This window comes from Oryzias latipes, chromosome 8 (genome assembly GCF_002234675.1).
Source record: "Oryzias latipes chromosome 8, ASM223467v1".
Lineage (NCBI taxonomy): Eukaryota > Metazoa > Chordata > Actinopteri > Beloniformes > Adrianichthyidae > Oryzias > Oryzias latipes.
Window position 1 is genome coordinate 21848357 of NC_019866.2, and position 19017 is coordinate 21867373.

Consider the following 19017-nt stretch of genomic DNA (forward strand, 5'->3'; position numbering starts at 1 on the left):
CATCTGTTATTTCTGTCTACATGGTCATTGCTCTTAAGGCAGCGAAGACATATAAAATGTATCAAGGCTCAAGACTGAAAGATTATGAAATTCGATTTTAACTAGTGAAGTTGGTTTAAAACCTTTCCTTGAGTGGAAAAAAATGAAACCCTAACCTTCTGTAATAAAAGTGAACTTCCAATAGCGACATCACAGTTAAATGTCAGATTGGTGACCTCGAGGGCAGCATTCCTCCATGTTTTTGACCATTCCTCACTCAGGTGTGGTCCGATCGACCATACAAATGTGATCCAGGGAATCAGCTGTGAGTCAAATATCCAGAGACTTGAGGCCTGCAGCTCCTTGGCCCCACAAAAATAGGAGGTAAGGCTGAAGGGGGAATAGAGTGAAATAATTTTTAAAACTGAAATCGCAAAGATGAAAATGCAGCCTAATTCAAATTTAGCGAAGAGCTACAGAAAAGTTCTGTTAATGTAGTTTTTACTTTTTAAGCTGTGACCTGTCAGGTTGCTGCTTTGAGTATAAAATGTTTCAGTTTAGGTTTTAGAGAACAGCTTTTCTTAAACTTTCAGCCTAATTTTGTACCAGGTGCATAAGCAGACCATGAATTTGAAGTGAAAACATGCAGTTTAGCAGGATAAAATACCGTAAATACAATTTGTTAAATATAACACTACTTAAACATTTTACACCTAAAGCTGAGATAAAATTAATTGGCTGAAATTTGAATTAGGTTTGTCTTAAATATGCCAGTGTAGGCTCTTGGTCTACTTTCCTGCATGGCCTGTATGAGGACAAGTGTTAAGACTTGAGATTTTATTTTATGTACTTGATTGAACAAGATTGTTTTGTGAATTTAATATGCTTTAAAAAAAGTTGTATTGCTTTTAGTTACTGATCAAGGCGTCAATTTATTAGTTTTTGGTTTTCATCAGGACATTCTCTCTTGTAAAGCAGTCTGCACTCAAATAGAAACAATCTTCCTCTTCATGTCATTGATATAAGATAGTAAAACTAGATTTTAGTTAATTAACTTTGACATTCAGATTATGGCAACATTTATCGTTAGTGTATTTAATACAGTCCAAATGGTTTGTTTAGACACTAAAGTAAAAACTCGTGATTGTAACAAAAATTATCTTACAGTACTCGACTTTTATTTTGGTTTTTTTTTATCATTTGACGGCGGGTCACGTCACGCATGTGCAGAACAATCCACCTATTCGCGCTAATCGGTCAGGTGGGCGTGTTCGAGCGCTCTGATTGGTCAATCGCAGTTTCCTTTCCTCTGTGTTCCGCTTTTTTTTCACGCCTCTGAATAATGATAATAATGATCAAGATGGCTACTCCCGAATCTCCTTTCGGTAGCTAAGCCTTAGTTTAATGGAAACACTCAAAACTGCAATTTCTTTCAGTTTAAGACCCTCGTGTGAGCCGGGGGCAGCGACAAACACATTTCTTTATGGATTGAAACGCCCCGAGTGGAGATAAAAGTCGTTGTGTTGCTAGCAACACTTATTTTCTGGGGAGGCTAACTAGCAGAGCACACAGCTAGCTGCACTCGATCGTCTCCGGGTGAGCTTTCCTGGCAGCTGGCGCTTCAACGGGAGCGTGGCGCTCCTCGTTTTGTGCGCCCGACCGTCGGACACAACACGTCAAATGGCAGAGCCGAGGAAAGTGCAGTTCGTCACCCTCTCCTCCTTCAACACCTCCCCGCCGACCCAGGAGTCCAACAAGAAGCGCCGCCGCGAGGATGAGGCCATCGTCACCCACGGGAAAGATGGAGGTGGAGGTGCAGCGGCGGCGGGGTCAGGAGGTGGCGGGGGAGGCTTGTTCGGTAATGCGACGGGAAGCGACGCCGCTGCGGAGGAAGGGAAGCCCACAGTCCGCCTCTGCCTGCCCCTCAGCGAGCCCAACGAGCGGGGGTCTTCCGAGTTCAACTACGGGGAGCTGGTCCAGCCCCCTGCCCAGGTTAGACGCCACATTAGCGGCTGGAGTCGCTCTGCTCCCCGCCAGACCGTCAGGGAGGCCCGAACCTCCGCCTCTGTGCCTCCTTATGCCTCCGACTTCAATTATCTCATGTTTTATCCGATTTTATTGGATGATTTTGGTCACGTGGGTTCCTATTAGTCCATTATTAAGTTGACATCAGTTTGAATTGAGTTTGAAAAAGTTAAATGAACTTTTTAAAAAAAATTCTTTCAAGAATGCAAGATAACTTTTAGTGGGAAAGTCAATAAATTAAAGGTTTAAACTGTAGTTTGATGTAATTTAACTTTGCTATAAAGCTTCATCTGGAAGTAAGTAAAGTCATTTTGCAGGAGTTCTCTTTATTAGGGGTGTTTCGATTCATTTCAACAACGATTCGTATCATAATTTGTGGTCGGCGATACAATTCATAGTTGATTTTGGTCCATTTTGAACGATCCGACTCACTGACCTAAAACCGATATTATTCTCATTATTATTAAAATCGATTCAGTACATCTTCAGGCAAAACTTCAACTAGTGTGACTCGGAGAGAAATACTTGGTACTGAACAGCTAAAGCTTTCCAGATTCCTTGTATTTCTAGCAAACATTATTGGAACATTCTACCACACTGGATGGTCACACATCTGTAAAAGTCAGTGTTTCCACACGTTGGACTGAAATGATGGACTGATCATTTGACCATTTGCTGCCATCATGTGTGACGTCTGCTGTGATGAACGTGGCTGTTTTAACCTTATAGTCAAAGAATAGAAATCGATTCATTGATTACATCCCTTCTTTTTATGCTTTCTAAATGCATTACATTGCATAAAAATCATTTTTTAAAATTGCACGTCTTTATTAAACTTGGAATAATTCAACTTTGTGTTTCCTCAGGTGAAGGTTCCAGGTTCTTCAGTACCGAAAGGTCTTGCTCCTCCGTTGGACCCCAGCGACCCCTTTGCTGACGATGAAAAGGAAAGACGAGAGGTGGAGGAGCTGGCCAGGAAATTTGAGAACAAATATGTAAGTTGAGTAGCGTCCAAAAGTGAGTATTTGCTGTTTTTCCTGTCGCAAACCCACGGTGACCTTCATTCCAAATCTGCACGGGTTTGTGAAGCTGTTAAAAGTCTTTTCACTGCAGGCTGTCAGCGCTTATCGCAAATGGCAGCTGTCAAAGAAAAACGCTTAAAGGAAACCCTCCCAGCCAGTATTCACCTGTTTGTGATCTGATGCATTGTTTGTGAAAACAAAACGTCTGAAGTCCGGCATTTTAACAAAGACTCAATGCTTTGGTCAGTGATGGTGGATGGGCAGTTTAATGCTCAAGTTCCGATCAAACCTCTTCAATATCTGCAGACTGATCCTTCTTTAGGTGTAGAAACACTTTTTCATAACATTTATTTAGTACTTTACATCTGTGACGCATCCTGCTAAACTTCTGCTTTGGAGGCTTTCTGACCCCCCATCGTCTGTTCACAGGGGGGTGCAGTGAAGAAGAAGAAGAAGGACAGGATGCAGGATCTGATTGACATCGGCTACGGTTACGACGAGACCGACCCCTTCATAGACAACTCGGAGGCCGTGAGTTTGGCGTGTTTGGTTGTGATGTCATACAGGCGTTCTGCAGCAGATCTGGTCCTGATGTTGTGAGGTCATTGTCATATTTGGTCCAACCTCAGTACGACGAGCTGGTGCCGGCCTCGCTCACAACAAAACACGGAGGGTTCTACATCAACACGGGAACTCTGCAGTTCAGAGCCGCGTCCGACTCTGAAGGAGAACACGAAGACGATCATCATTTCAAGGTAACGAGAGCTTTAGGGGATTCCGGGGAGATGACGGCATCAAAACACCCAGGGAGGCTGTTTACTTTCCCCACAATTCAATTAAAAACCCCAATTTCTATAGGTCACAGTTTTGTTTTGCTTTAATTTAATGATTTGTGTATTTCAAAACGACAACAAAAACATTAAATTAGGGAAAAAACATTTTTAAAATGTGCTAGGCCTGCACAATTAATGGCAAATGTATCGTTATCCAAATCGCAAAGGTTGGCGAAAATCACATTAAATGGTAAACCTTAGATGTGCTAAAACAATGAATTGAATAAATCCCTTTATGCGTTTGACCAATCAGATGAAGTCCGTCACGTTGTTGACCAATCGGATGGAGCTTCTATGTTAGATATTGCCCTCCTACTTAGACGAGGGTCATTTGAAGAATAATTTAATGTATTTTGACTATTTAATTTAAACTTTTGCAGTGAAATGGAAATGTTTTAGTTCTTTTTGCTATTTGTTCATTTACCGCAAGTTATATCGTCATCGCAATATCGATCACTAATATCTCCAGTTTTCCTCATATCGTGCAGCCCTAAAATGTGCTAATAATTAAGTAAGAAAGGAAAAACCCTTCAGTTGGTTTATACTAAGCCTAGAGTAATGTAATAAAATGAGAAATTCTAACTCCCTTTTCAATTTTAGCCCAATTGACAGTTTCAAGGTAAACCTAGTGGTATGCAGCAGGGAGGCAATGCTTCACTGTCACCACCACTCGATTTATTGGCGTAACATTCGGTTCTGAACAGGATTGTAGCATCCCTGATTTTAAATCAGACTTTCAAAATATTCCATAAAGTGAAATCAAATCGAATTTTACTGTGGAAATTCAATATCAGTTCATAGGGCTGCACGACATTCGAGATATTAGTGATAAATATTGTGATTGCGATATATGAACAAATAGCAAAACAACCAAAAACATAATTTCCAATAGTTGCAACAGTTTATTTAAATAAGAGTCAATGCAACTGAAATTACACTCCCAATGAGCCTTAACATCTAACAGAAAAGGGCTCCATCTGATTGGTCAAATGCATAAATGGATCTATTGATTCTTTAAATACTTCAAGCTTCCATGGAATTTTTTTTAACACATTTAACATGGGAACCATTTATTGCCCTTTTCACAGACTTTTGCGATTTGGGTATTGCACAGCTTAAAATCGGGATAACGATAAATATGCCTATCAGTTCAGTGATTCCATTATCTTCTAAACTATATTCTTGTACTTTCTGAGGAAGAATTAGTTATTTAACAGGCAAAATAGTTTAAAAAAATGTAACAAACTAATATTGATTCAAACAGAAGTGGAGTTCTTCATGGAAATAGAAAAACCAGTATTTTGACTTGACAGTTGTAACTCAAAACTTCTCACAGTTTTCCGTTTTTAGTTCAGTTTTTCCATTTCAATAGAACGGATAGCAGACGTTTGTGAGAGGCTGCAGCCCATTATCTAGCTTTGAATGTGTCCTTTTTGCTCAAATTTCCCAAGTTGTTGGGCTGTAACATGAAAAAAGCCTTTGCTGCTCAGCGGTTTGGTCAGCATTGATAAGAGATGCAGGGAGACGATGAAGAGGAGGAGGAAACGCCAACAGGGGGATGCAAACTATCAGTCAGCCTCAGCTCCAGCGGATAACGGCAGGAGTTCCTGTGGTTCTGGAAGGAAGATAAATGCAAGAGCGATTACAGATCACGACAAGTTTTACTGACCTGCTTGTTGTTCCAGTAGCACGCCAAAGGCAGATGGCAAGGCAGAACCTAAACCCTTTGTCTGTGTGATCCTCTGTGCAGAAGGTGAAAGACGGCGAAGAGAGAGCGATTAAAAAACGACGGAAAAAGCAGGACGGTGGGATTCTGGAGGAGAAGAAACCCAGAAAAAATAAAGTGCCAAAGACTGGGTGAGCGCTCACTTCTTCTATGTGTTTAGCTTTCAGAGGCGTTTCTGATGCTCGGGGCGGACGCCGTCGGTCTTGTGTTCTGACACTGTTCTGGTTCTGAACAGGCCGGAGAAGAAGAAGAGGAAGAAACTGATGAAGGATTCTTTGCACCTGGCCAACATGCTTCGCCGCTTCACCAGGGAGAAGGAGGAGATGCGCAAGAAGAACATGGCCGTCGCCGGTGGTCTGAACCGACCCAACGCCAAAGTGCCCAGCAGCGCCAACAGCGCCCTCCTCACCGCCAATCCCAAGCCCCCCAGCGGCAACGACTGCAACATGACCGACCTGGCTGATGACCAGGCGGTGATGTCGCTGCTCGGCACCGCGAACAACGACCTGCTGCAGGACATGATGGGGGATTTGGATTTCAGCATGCTGGACTCGCCGCAGCCCTGCAGCCCGGCCCAGGGGGAGAACGGCTCCTTTGGGGCGGGGCATAAACTGACTGGCGGACGACCGTCGCAAGGAAACATGATGGCCCCTCCTCCTCTGCCAAGTGGACTGCCGGGCCCGCTTGCAAAACGCATCGAAGACCTGAGAGCGGTACGGTTCATGCAGGGTTCTGAACACTTCTGACATCATCGGATAGTTTGGCTTCAATCGCCTGCAGTTGAAAGTAGCTCAAGTAGTTGTGAGACGCCCCCACTACCTCCTTCCTACCTGCCGCTGGCTGAGCGGCTGCTTCAGATCCCCCCCCCCCCGCGCCCACGATGGTCAGAGCTTCACACCACAAATTCACACAAAAATAATCCTTTTTTTTTTTAAATGACGGCTTTCCTGTTATTTTTATCTCCATAGCAACCGTTTTATCTTTTGTTCTATGCAGCTTTAGAAGAATCAGTAAAAGGATGCTTGAGGATTTCCTTCATATCGTATCTCATCGTTTTGTTCAACTTGAACAAAAGATTTATGGACTAAATGTTCCACTAAAAAACGGAAACACCACCTTTGCAAACTCGCCATGCTGTTCAAAAGCCACAACTTCTATTTCAACTAATTTGAAAGCAGGAGTTAAGAGCCGGCAGATTGAAATCCTTAGGACTTTAAATTTGTCGCTGCAGCTATTTTATTCATATATATATATATATATCTTCCTGAGGTTAAAGGTCAACGAAACCTTAGTGGTTGTTGTGCACTAAACCCTGTGGCATGTGTGTAAAAACCAAAAAAAGTGAAAATCGCCATCTTTCACACTTTTGGTGCCCCCCCCCGACCACCATAAGAGGTTTTAGGCCCATTCATTTTTTTGATGGTTTTGCTGTGATGTCATCATTTTTGGTTGACCGTGTCAAAAAGTTCATTTTCAACAAATATTAGGTGTGCGCCAATTTAGCCGAGTATTTGAGTATGTTGCGGGGGCGGGGGGGGGGGGGGGGGGACTGCTGCGGGTCAGGAAAGGGAAACTCCGCGGTGAGTGTCGAGACCATCAGAGAGTCTGCTAACCGGTTCTGTGTTTGTGTCTTCATCATAGGCGTCCCGTTTGTTTGACGAAGAGGGCAGGAAGAAGTTCTTCACACTGGATATGAACAACATCCTCCAAGAGTTGGTAGCATTTCCGTGGCTCGTCTCAGCAGACGTGTGTCACCAGCAGGCTAACATGAATCCCCCTGTGTGTCTGTGCGTCAGCATCGAGTTGCAGGTCCAGGAGCAGCCAGCAGAGGCGCGTGCTGCCGTTTACTCTCACCTTGAAGCCTTCGTGCCCTGCAATAAAGAAGCACTTCTCAAACGCCTTAAGAAGCTCAGCCTCAACATCCAGGTGCGTGCTGCATGTGGTCTTCAGAGGCTTGCTGTAGGTTTTGCTCTGCGTGTTCCTGCTTTCAAAGGATCCTTCATGTGCCTGCGGTTGCATGGCCAATCTAGTGTAAAGAAAGCTATGGAAAACCAGGTTTCTTTTCTTTTCTGGGTGGATGCTGCATCCATGTGTTCTCGTTAGCCTCTCGTGTGATGCTTCTGTCCTGAACACGTGATCTTTAACCACTTTAGGATGACCGGCTCCGAAACCCGCTGCTGAAGCTGAAGCTGGCCGTGTGCAGCGTCATGCCGGAGCAGATCGCACGCTACAACATGGACTGCATCGCCAAAGTTGCAAAGTAATTTGACGGATGTGACTAAAGGTCAAAGACGAGTTGTGTGCTTGTGTCACGAGACTCTTTTGATCGCCGTTTTACAGGCAACAGTCCGAAGAAGGAGAGAAAAATGGGTCGGAAGACGACGACGAGGAGAAACCAGGGAAGAGGGTGATGGGACCTCGCAAGAAGTTTGTCTGGGACGATAAGCTCAGGTGAGTTTCCCCTCAGGAGGAACTTTTTTTGATTCCAATTCCAAGTGTTCCTTCATTTATCATAGGGTTACGTTCTAAAAAATAACCTGTGACGGATGAAACTCCAACAGACGTCAACATTTTCACACGTTTCTCTCTTTTTGCTAAACTCTCAAAGTTCAAATCTTCATAGAAAAACGAGTCCAGGATTAAAGAAGGAAAATAAAGATCTGATTGAAATAAAAGATGAATATATAGATTTGGTACAGGGGAGATTGATTGACGTCTCCAGCCAATCAGAACTCAGAACACAGAGCTGTTTAAAAAAAGGGGATAAAACTGCACTGGAAAGAAATTCAGTGGGGCGGCAAAGAGTGAACTGCGATGTAGTGAAGGATCACTGTAGTTCTGTTTGTGTTTGTGTTTAAATACAGATCTTTGACTTGTTTTCCAGAATTTTGCTGTGTAACCTGGTGCGGGTGAAAATGAGCTGCTACGAGCTGGAGGGGAAAACCTCCGTGTCTCTAGAAGACTATCTGAAGGCCTTCATGGAGACGGAGGTGAAACCGCTCTGGCCCAAAGGGTGGATGCAGGCCAGGTATAAAAAAACTCCCTACGCCACTTTTAAGACCCACTCTGATAGAAATTGCATTGTTGTTTTTTATTCTACGTGTTCTTGTGGCGTTGTTCTGATGATGGAGGACATAAATTAAGAAAATTCAACCTAAAATTGCACATCTTAGTATTTCTTTATTCAAATTGTCATAAATCAGGAGCAAATTCAAAATCTTTTTGTGTGAAAAGGATCGTAGGTGCTCCCTTCTGATCCACCTGCAGACTAATAGATCAAACGAACGTCTTTGTTTTCCTCCTCCGAGCTGGAATAGCGGCTGGGTAGCTCCGATATTGCTCGCCGATTTTATTGCACTGCTAATGTAAGTTTGGGGATTTGAGGGGCTGTAAGCTAGCGGGAGACGGTGTAAACGGAGAGCTGCCAGTGATGGGTGACGGTAAATTGCTCGCCAACGGTCCCGCCCACTACTCAGAGGCGAATTTCTAATTAGTTTCTCTCTGGGATTAAACTGATTTTCTGTGACCAGTTTTTTTACAAAAAAATCATCAGATTTTTCTGATTAAAAAAAAATACATAAATAAAGGAATATGTGTAGAGAACGCTTTAGTTAAGACTTACAATCATAAAAAAAAGATTTTTTTTTCTTCCTTTTTTAACAATTCAGAAAGTAGTTAAAAAAATTAAAAAAATGCAAACTTTTGGGTGCAAAGACTAAACGGTTGTGTGTGACCTTTGAGCAGGGCTGCTTGGGAATCCATCAGAAAGGTCACATGACCTCAGGATTGATTTGATTTGATTTGAAATGGTTTATTTCAAGCAATCAAATAAAAATAATGTAGTTATACATTCATACAAAGATGTATCAAACTTAATAATTAAAGATTGCTTGAAAGGAAGTGGAAGGAAGCGAACTCAAATAATGCCACCCCTGTTCTACCGTAACCGTTTTATTACATGATTCATCAACATCCGGTTCATGACTTCTATCAGACAGAATTAAGAATCTTGATGTATCAATAAATCACATGACAAAGATGAATTACTTAATTATTATTTAAAAATAGACACAACTCTATTTTAGAAATCAACATAGAAAATGCAGATCAGTTATCCAAAATACATGCAGATTTTATTCACTAGACAAATCCTGACTACGTTTAAAAATAATCCTATATCAGAAAAATAGACATAACACTGTTTAGAAAACCTTCATAGCATGTGTTGATCAAGTATCAAAAGTTAAAAATATGTGCAAATTATTTTTCATTAGGAAGAATCATGAATCAGTTTCTGGAGCAAGTGAAGTGATATAATTACAGATCATTTTAACCATCTTCAATAATTGATTAAAATTGTTTATTATAATTATAATAATGCAATAATTATAATAATGCAGCGATAATTATAATAATGCATTAATAATTATAATAATGCAGCAATTACCAGGATTCCCTCAGAAACTGTTGCGGACGACGGTGGCTGCACGAGCTGACCACGGACCAAACGAGCAGGAAGCCATACTTCACAGAACGCCACGTTAGCATTTCTGCTATAGATGTGCTGCTGAAGTGTCCTCAGCTTTCAATGCAACCAGTGAGATCCCACATCTGTGTGATTCTATGCTATTCCACAAAACGAGACGCACTTGAGCACATTTTCCATACAGATCCAGAGGTTTTACTTCTTTCTGTTTGCAGACAAAGAAAATGTGACGTCATCTGAACTGTTACACACAAACCCACAACTTCTGTGTGTTTCTCTTCCTGAAGATGGGGAATTTTCATCCACTCACATAATAATATTTCACTTTACTGTCATTTAGGCCAAAATGGAACTTTTCCAAATCAAGGACGGCTCAGACACAAGAAAACCTTCAGAAACCAACACTTTTACACATCCGTGGTTAGGGCTGCACGATATGAAGAAAACTTGCGATATGAGAGATTAATATTGCGATACCGATATAATTTGCGGTATATAAACAAATAGGGAAACAACCAAAAACATCATTCCCATTTTATTGCAACAGTTCAAGAATTGTACTCCAAATGACCCTCGTTGACATAGGATGGAACATCTAACATAAAAGGGCTCCATCTGATTGGTCAACAACGCTAAAGAGTCTATCCGATTGGTCAAATGCATAAAGGGATTTATTTGATTCAGTAAAAAAAAAAGCCTCCGTAAGATTGTTTTAGCACATCTAAGGTAACCATTTATTTATTTTTGCTGTGTTTTGCGATATGCATATTGCTCAGCTTGATCTTGCGATAACGATAAATTTGCGGTATATTGTGCAGGCCTATCAGTGGTCTTTATAAACACCAACCTGCTGTTGGGACATACAGGCGCTTCTGTTCCTTCACCAAAGGCCAATGCAAACAAATGAAAATGCAAACATGGGGAAAAGCTTCATCTGTTTGGGGCCTCAGGCATGATGAGTGATTAGGAAATAATAAAAAAAAAGTAACTTGTCCATGTGGGAGTGTAAAGATGATAGCAGACACCCATCAATTGTGGGTAAATAATGGCAGAGGTTCTCTCTTCTCTTGGAAAGTTGCAAAAAGCTACATTTTTCCTGCGTGTTCGTCCATATTTGCATTAGAATTTGCATGTTTGCTACTTTTTTGTGTGTAGCAGCCTTTGTAAATAAAGCAAGGTGAGGATACGCCGTCTTAAAATAAGGTTTTTATTGTTTTAGCTCCTCATTTCCTTAAAAAATCAAGTGTAATTCGTTTGTTTCTATTACAGTTTAAAAAGATAAACGCGGTAGAAAGCAGAGCTGCAGTAACAGGACTCTCACAACTGCAGTTTGAATCCTCTTAATGATTTTTTTTTTTCCTCTTTAGGATGTTGTTCAAAGAGAGCACCATGGTTCACGGTCTTCTCACAGGTTACACGTGAGTCGTACAGCGTTTTTTACTCCACTCTTCGTCGCTGCCTCTGCTTCCTCTCACTTCGTTTTCGTTTCAGAGCGAAGAAGAAGATGGTCACGACACCAAAGGCCCGGCCAAAGGTATCCGCTCTTGTTTCGGTGATGTTTGTGCTAAATGTTCTGGTTTTACTTTTACTTTGAATGAAGGAAAAAAGGATTCTGGGTAAAAATGTCTGTTCTTCCAGGAGGCAGCGTGGGTTCAGAGGTCCACGCCTACGGCAGCTGCCACGCCTTCCCCGGCCGCTGTGATTGCTAAGCGACTCCCTCAGTCCCCCTCGGAGCCCATATGCCTGGACTCCCTGGACGAGGCGCCCTCTGTGGACGCCATCTCTCAGGCCTTGGCCATCCTTGGAAATGCAGCTAAGGGTTTGGCGCAGGGGGACAGTCCCCCGTCCCCGGAGAGACCCAAGGCCGCCACCAACCCGCCGAACCTCCTCGTCTCGCCTCTTCTCCAGCAGCACAAAAAGACGTCTGTCAGCACTCCCATCTCCAGCGCACCTCATTACATCTCTACCTCCTCACCCTCCTCCAGCTCCCTGTCCCGGCCTCCTTCTGGCACCTCCTCCCCTCTGACCTCCGGGAGGGTGGAGGCCATGGGGGTGTTGAAAGGCGCGGCGTCGCAGGTGCACCGACACCCTGTTTTGAACACTCAGAGACCTTTAAGTGTGGCTGTGACCAAAGCAAGCATGCCCATCTCGGCAGCCATGCCTAAGCCACGCCCCCCTCCCACTGCATCCCCGTTGGTGGCCCCGGGATCAAAGGCGGGGGTCTCCACCCCACCTTCTAGCCTCCTTAAAGGCAGCAATAATAAAGCCATCAGCGATGCCCTCATCATCACGTCTTCTCAGTCGCGGCCGCTCACTATCCAGTCCCCCGCCGCCAACGTTTCCAAAACCTTCCAGACCTCCCGTCTGGTCATGACCCCCCAAAGTAAATCCTCCCCTTCCCTGACTCAGACGCTCCCCGGCGCCCAGCCCCAACCGCAGTCAAACTTCATCACCCCCATGCACGCCACCCTCACCAAATCCACCCACAGCAGCATCCCACCCATCGTCAAACTGACCCCCCGGACCCAGAACGCCGTCATCACCACCGCCGCCACCTCCGCCGCGACCTCAGTTTCTCTGACTCCTCGATCTCAGGCAGCCCCCTCCATACACCAGTACCCCCCCAAAACCCTAGCAGGCTACCGCCTGCCCTTCTCAGGTTCCACAGGGGGATCAGCCAAGCAGGGGCCAGGCAGCTACCCCTCCCCAAGCAGCCAGAAGAGCCCGAGCATCAACAGCAGCACCAGCACCAGCCTTATAAACACCTCATCCATAAGCAAGCATTCAGGAACCAGTGCCTCCCCCGCCGTGGCCTCCGCTGCCCCGGGCCAGCGCCAGAGGATAGGGGGTGGGACGCCTCAGGGGTCAAAGCCGGTCGTGTCCGTCCCTCCTGTCCCTCTGTCGTCCGTCTCGTCTCAGTTACCGCAGGTTTGTGCCGACCGTTTCAAACGCAGACGTGTGATGGGAGAGGATGTAAAAAGCGTCTTCCGTTCAGGTCTCCTCGACGGGGGGCGGGGGTCTGCTCAGCTCAGCCTCATCTCTTCCCCTCGGCTTTGCTGGCATGCTGGGGGGCCTGGTGCCCGTCTCCCTGCCGTTCCAGTTCCCGGCCATGCTGAACCTTCCTCAGATGGGCACCGGGGGCTCCAGCACGGCGGCCAGCAGCTCGGCGGCCGGCAGCAGCAACACCCCCTTCTCCACTCTGACCCAGAGTGAGTACGAATCTGGATATAGGTTGGGCTGTGTGACGGTCAGCATTATTTTCTCTGGAGCATAACAAACCCAAAGATAACGGTATTTTTGTCCAAAATAAAAAGCATCAAACGCTCTGTTCCACAACGGCGTTCCACAACATTTTAATGATTCTAAAGAACCGAAAATGGTAATTTGTTGAATTTGCTGCTTTAGGAGATCATAATTACTGAACTCAAAAGCTACTCCAATCAAAAACATCTTAATAGGTCAAGTTACAGCAGTTTCACGGTTCTTGCATCCGTTTCTTCTTGAATTTCTTTTCAAGATGTCAGAATAGCCTCCAAGAGCTGCTGGTTGGATGTGAGCTGCCTCCCACCCTCATAGATATTTTGCTTGAAGATGCTCCAAAGGTTCTCAGTAGGGTTGAGTTCAGGGGAGGATGGGGGCCACACCATCAGTTTATCTCACTCTATGTCCATAGCAACCAATGATGCAGAGGTATTCCTTGCAGCATGAGATGGTGCATTATTATGCATGAAGATGATTTGGTTACAGAAAGCCCGGTTCTTCTTTTTGTACCACGGAAGAAAGTGGTCTGTCAGGAACTCCAAATACTTTTCAGAGGTCATTTTCACACCTTCAGGGGCCCTTGAGGGGCCGACCCCCCATGATTCTGGCCCAAACCATGACTCTGCCACCTCCTTGCTGACATTGCAGCCTTGTTGGGACATGGTGGCCATCCACCAAACAACCACTACAAATCACAAATCTACTAATAGCACTATGATCATGCTTAGCTTTTCATCAAATATCCAAGGTTTTAATGCCTTGTCTAAGGCATTCAACTATTTCACCTGATTTCTTTCCCATAATGCTTAAGTTCGGGGTGGGAGGGGCTAAAGCTAGCGGGAGAGGGCGTAAAACACATGGTTAACGGGAAGTGGGGGCGGGCTTACTGTGCTCCAACTGGCCCGTCCACAACTCCAGGTGAATTTCTATCAAACTGCCGCTCTGCAGAAACTATGTCTTAGAAAACAGCATAATCGTCATTTATTTTAGCTATATTTAAAAAGGGATCCAAAGATGATCAAAGGTTTTAGATTTTTTATTTATCACTTTTCTTTGAATGAGTGCCACCAAAATGTTATTGTAGGAATGACAAAAATCTTTTAAGTGGATTTTTAAAACATCAGGACGGTTCTGTGTCAGCGCGTGGCTATGCTGTTGTTTGTTGTTGTTTAGACCTCGTCTGGTGTTGTTTGTTAGCAGCATTTGTTCTATCACTGTATTTTTGTTGTCCAAATGTAAGCTAATGTAAGACATCTCGTTTTGTTCGCTTCATCTTCTCTCCCTCCAACTCCTTCATGTCTGCCTTTCTGTTGACTCCACCTCTTCCTCTTTTCGTTTTATTTTTTTCCTCCCGGTTTCGTTGGCTTCTGTTCTTCCTCCTGGTTTTTTGTCGCCCTGTCCTGTCTCCTCAGATCTGTATAAGAGTCTCCAGTCAGGGTCTCAGGTTGCTCTGCCTCCTCACTTGCAGCTCGCTTTCTCAGGTAAACTCTGACCCCACCCCCCGAACCTCACCGCCCGCTCCATTCCTCCTACTCCTCCTCTCCTTTGTGAATGTCCGGTGTTGTGCGTCTGGGGTTGTCGGGTCCTGTTCTGTCCTCTTCTGACGTCTTGACCGGGTTTTGGAACTTGTTGCGCCGCTGCTGGCTGTTTCTTACACACTCTGAAGCTCTGTTCCATCTTTCATTTAGATCTGGGTCAAAGTCAGGGGGGAGACGCGAAGAGGAAGACTCTATGATCCCACCGGATTTCAAAACTCATCCGACGCTCTTTGAGGCGGTCCAGCTCGGATCGATGGATTAAGTCACGGATGTCACCTAAAAGGGCCTCAAATGGATTTCCTTCTAAACACCACAGCTAAAGAACTTTTTATTACACAAACACCTTCATAGAACTGTTAAAACGGCAAATGTTTACAAACAGACCTTTATCACTGTGGACTGGGGGGGGGCGTGGCATTAACAGGGCAGTGAGTATGTGTGTGTGTGTGAATGAGGGACCGTGCTTTTTTATGTCTCCCACTCTGATGCATGGTCAGTGGTCATTTGGTGCTCCTTTTTATCTTAATGTAATTATCACTGATTACCTGTATGAATTGTAAAGCTTATTGTTAAAATCCCAGCTGTACATGTTTTCAATGAACTTGAATTCTTGGATGAATTTTTCTGTATAGAGCTCAAGCCTTTTAATTAAATTCTTTTAATGGAGTACTTTCGCACCAGATGTTTTGTTTCTATTAAAGCACGTTTTGGATTTAGATGCATTTTATTTTGAAGACTCCACTTCCTTTATTGAATTCAAAGTCAGGAAAATAAATTTTAAACGTGGATTTTATTTTGAAATTTTCTTAATCATGCTCAGACACGTGAATAAAAGAGCAGCTGGTTTAATCTAGACTTTAATTCGAGACATTGATGCAATGAATCAGTCTTGTGACGTTTTAATTTTAATTATTCAAAGCAGAGTCTCTGAAACCAACATGACAGCCCAAAAACAGACAAACAATACAAAAAGAGGGAAAATGTCTCTTTACAGTTCATGAAGGCTCTCGGTGAGCGTCTTCAAAAGGAGCTTCATCTGTTGGAGTCCTATTTGACGAGAGGCCGGGTTTTATCGTCGTCACAACACTGGTGGTCTTTGTACTTTTTCACTTCAGCCATGTACTTTGACCAGGCATCGCTCTTGCCTCCGACAGCCTGAAAAGGACGAAGGTGGAGATGGTCAGCTGTTCAAGGGGCACAAATGGGATCAACGACTCTACTTACGTCTGAGTCCTGTTTCTGCTTCTTTGCAACCATGCCGGTCTTGAGGAACACGCCGCCTCTGCGCTTCCCCACCTGGGTTAGGGGATAGAAGACTGAAACCGTTACAGGAGATCTTGCAGGTGGACTGCCAATGTAGGAAACTACACCAGAGCAGAGGGGCTGCATGCAGCCTCCTGCTGCAGCTCCGGTGAACTCATCACTGCTGAGGAGCATCCCTAACCTCTCTACTCAGCTAAGAATGAAAACATGAATCCTTAAGGAGTTTAAAACAAAACGATCAATGGCAAATTAAGGCTCGTATCTGGGGGATGAAATGCAAACTGGAGGTCATTAACTGTCTAATCTGTGAGCTGCTTCAGTCTGGCTGAGATGCACTAACGCCGTCTCATCTTACAACTGCTCAAACCCCTTACAAAGGTCGTCACAGGAGGGGGCTTCTTTTCCAGGGAAGTCTGTCCTTGCTCGTTGGGCCCCGCATCTCCGGCACCTGCGAGCTGCGCCTCTTTTTTCCTCTTCTCCTCCTCCATCTTCTTCTTGAAAAGCTCCATGAAGCTGCCGTCGTTGGCGAACACGTTGGAGGCCGACGCCTGGCTCCCGAACTGTGCGGGGCTCCTCGACGGGGATCCGGGGCTGTCGCAGCTCGACTCTCCACTGCTGCTGCTGCTCGTCTGACGTGCGCCGTGGGATCGCTTTACGTCCATTTCTTCTTTGTTTTTCTCCCCCCAAGAACAAGCAGTCAGAAAAAACACAAAAGAGGACTGCTTGAAAACTAGCTTAGCAGCTATCAATTGCTAATCCGAAAAACACGAAAATTTACGACACGTCTCCCAAATAAGGCTAAAAGTGCCAAAAAACAAAATAAATGTCAATTGCACCGCCTTAAAAACGTTGTTTTCCGGAACAAAAACGGAGCGCTTAGCTCAGCTGCTAGTGCTAACGAGGCTAACAGTGAGGGCTAAAATGCCCGACGACACAATTTTACGATGAAGATCCAGTTCAGTTTTCAAAAAATGTAAATAGTATAAAATGACGTTCCAAGAACGCGGAAGGTTAGAACAGTTTCATCAAAAATAGGAAGCTTTGGGGACTTTTCTCATCGCCCGTCGCTAACTTTTATAACCACAGCCGTCTGTCGGCCATGTTTGATTTCATCCTATGACGCCGCAGGTGAGGTGGGCGTCGCTACCCGATCAGTATAAGTCTGCGCATGCGCAAATATTGCGTCACTTCCTCTAAATTGCTAACAGGGCAACAGTTAATTTTTTTTATTTTCATAATCGACCAATGGAACCCTACTTTGTCGGAATTTATAGATTCAGATACATTTGATTAATATACTGGAGCGGAAAAAATGAGTTTCTCAATTTTCCTGGATCAAACCAAATGCAAATAAAATGTCCAGATTAGATCTAATTCGATTCAATTTTATTTATATAGCCCAATATTACAACAATTTAATTTACTATATTACAACCGGTAATTGTATAGTAAACATAAAATCATAAGGAACACAAAGTCATACAATTCAATAGGTAAATTCTAAACTAACAAATAGCACGACATCTGTGGTCATGAAATGTTTTGAAAAGTTCAATGTGAACTTACTCAAAACAGATGTATGCTCTCAGTTAGATCTCCTTCAGTACGTTTATAGGTGTGGCCGTAGCACTGAGGATGCAGTTGCATGTCTAGTGCATCTTATCCCAAAAATTCTAGAGAATCCCAAAGCTTATGCCCGGGTGTTGTTTGTAGATTTCTCTTCGGCCTGTAATGCAGTACAACCTCATCTCTTGGTTCAGTCGCTTTCTGATATGAAGGTCAATCCATTTGTATAAAGTTACCGTACTCCTTTTTGACAAACAGGCCTCAGCAGGTCAAAGTTAAGATTTTATCCCAGGTCAAGTTCTCTAGTCGTGGGAGCCGGTTTAGCTCGTGCTGGTTTGCGGCGCCTTCCGTCCGTGAAACCAGGGTTCGACTCCGGGCTGCTCCCTGTTCCCTTCTCTACCTCTGTGCCGGTTCCAAGCCCGGTTTGAGAAGGTTGCGCCAGGAAAGGCATCCGGCGTAAAACATTGCCAAATTTACCATGCGACTTGTTCGCTGTGGCAACCCCTGATGGGAGAAGCCGAAAGCTGAAGAAGTCAAGTTCTCTAGTACTAATATTCCTCAGGGCTGTGTTAGCTCTCCCCTTCTTTCAATGGTGGGCCTCAGGGCCTTCAAGGTCTTCTCTGAAGGCCTAAAAAGTATCTGAATCGTGTGTTAATTATAGTTTGTCCATGCATACTCATTAAATCATTCCAAATGGTCTGTCCATTACCTTTTATTGTGTTTATGATGGTTATGCTGCTTTCAGACAGACGTATTTTCATTTTGGAGCATTTAACCAGTCACATTTCAGCCGTCCTTTGTTGCCAGGCAGGATAAGGGCCTTCACCAAGAGTTGTGAAGGCTTCATAATGCAAAATCAATGTGGTCATTCATTTTTTTCAAGCAATCAGATTTTGAGTTGGTGTCAGCAGGGCCTTCTAGCAGGCTTAGGCAACGTCACAAAATTCAGACCTTCTGATTGGACATAAGTTTCAGGAAGTCACATGCAGCCTTGCCCAGTTTGACACACCTTTTGGGAACTTTTTGATCCGTCTTGGTTAAAAACAGAGATGACTGTTATGTATGCCATGGAGGATTTTGCAGAAAAATTTCCCACTGATCTCCTTGACTTTCTTCATCAGAAAAATCTGAGTGAGAGCATGAGCAGTTGTACAGATTTGTGTGCTTGGCGCTGTAAGCTGTCTTTTTATACATTTTTCTGGAAGGAAATTTAATTTTTTTTTTCTTTAAAACCATTGAAGAAACCCTTCTTGATAAAACCTTAACACCAACAATGGTGTTAAGGGCCCTATCTCTCTCATTCCTAAACCTGGCAAGG

General features: G+C 44.1%; 2 protein-coding genes across 3 annotated transcripts; one reads left to right on the forward strand and one right to left on the reverse strand.

Annotated features, from left to right (window-relative positions):
• The first annotated feature begins 1163 nt into the window (after positions 1-1163).
• LOC101158949 (ubinuclein-2) lies at positions 1164-15537 on the forward strand. 2 transcript variants are annotated; one of them, XM_011478583.3, is made up of 17 exons: positions 1164-1971; positions 2871-2999; positions 3456-3557; positions 3656-3781; positions 5610-5716; positions 5821-6298; positions 7227-7297; positions 7382-7511; positions 7739-7845; positions 7926-8036; positions 8470-8613; positions 11439-11489; positions 11563-11605; positions 11710-12999; positions 13067-13280; positions 14745-14813; positions 15021-15537. In XM_011478583.3, the coding sequence occupies exons 1-17, from the start codon at positions 1660-1662 to the stop codon at positions 15065-15067; spliced, it is 3531 nt and encodes a 1176-aa protein (XP_011476885.1). In that variant the 5' UTR covers positions 1164-1659; the 3' UTR covers positions 15068-15537. The 2 variants fall into 2 exon arrangements, with proteins under 2 accessions (XP_011476885.1, XP_011476886.1); XM_011478584.3 differs by lacking the exon at positions 14745-14813 and having other exon boundaries at positions 1165-1971.
• Positions 15538-15711: 174 nt separating this feature from the next.
• Positions 15712-17272, reverse strand: trir (telomerase RNA component interacting RNase). Its single transcript, XM_004071839.4, has 3 exons — positions 16508-17272; positions 16095-16166; positions 15712-16025 (listed from the first exon to the last, which is right to left on the reverse strand). The coding sequence occupies exons 1-3, from the start codon at positions 16793-16795 to the stop codon at positions 15918-15920; spliced, it is 468 nt and encodes a 155-aa protein (XP_004071887.1). The 5' UTR covers positions 16796-17272; the 3' UTR covers positions 15712-15917.
• Positions 17273-19017: the final 1745 nt, after the last annotated feature.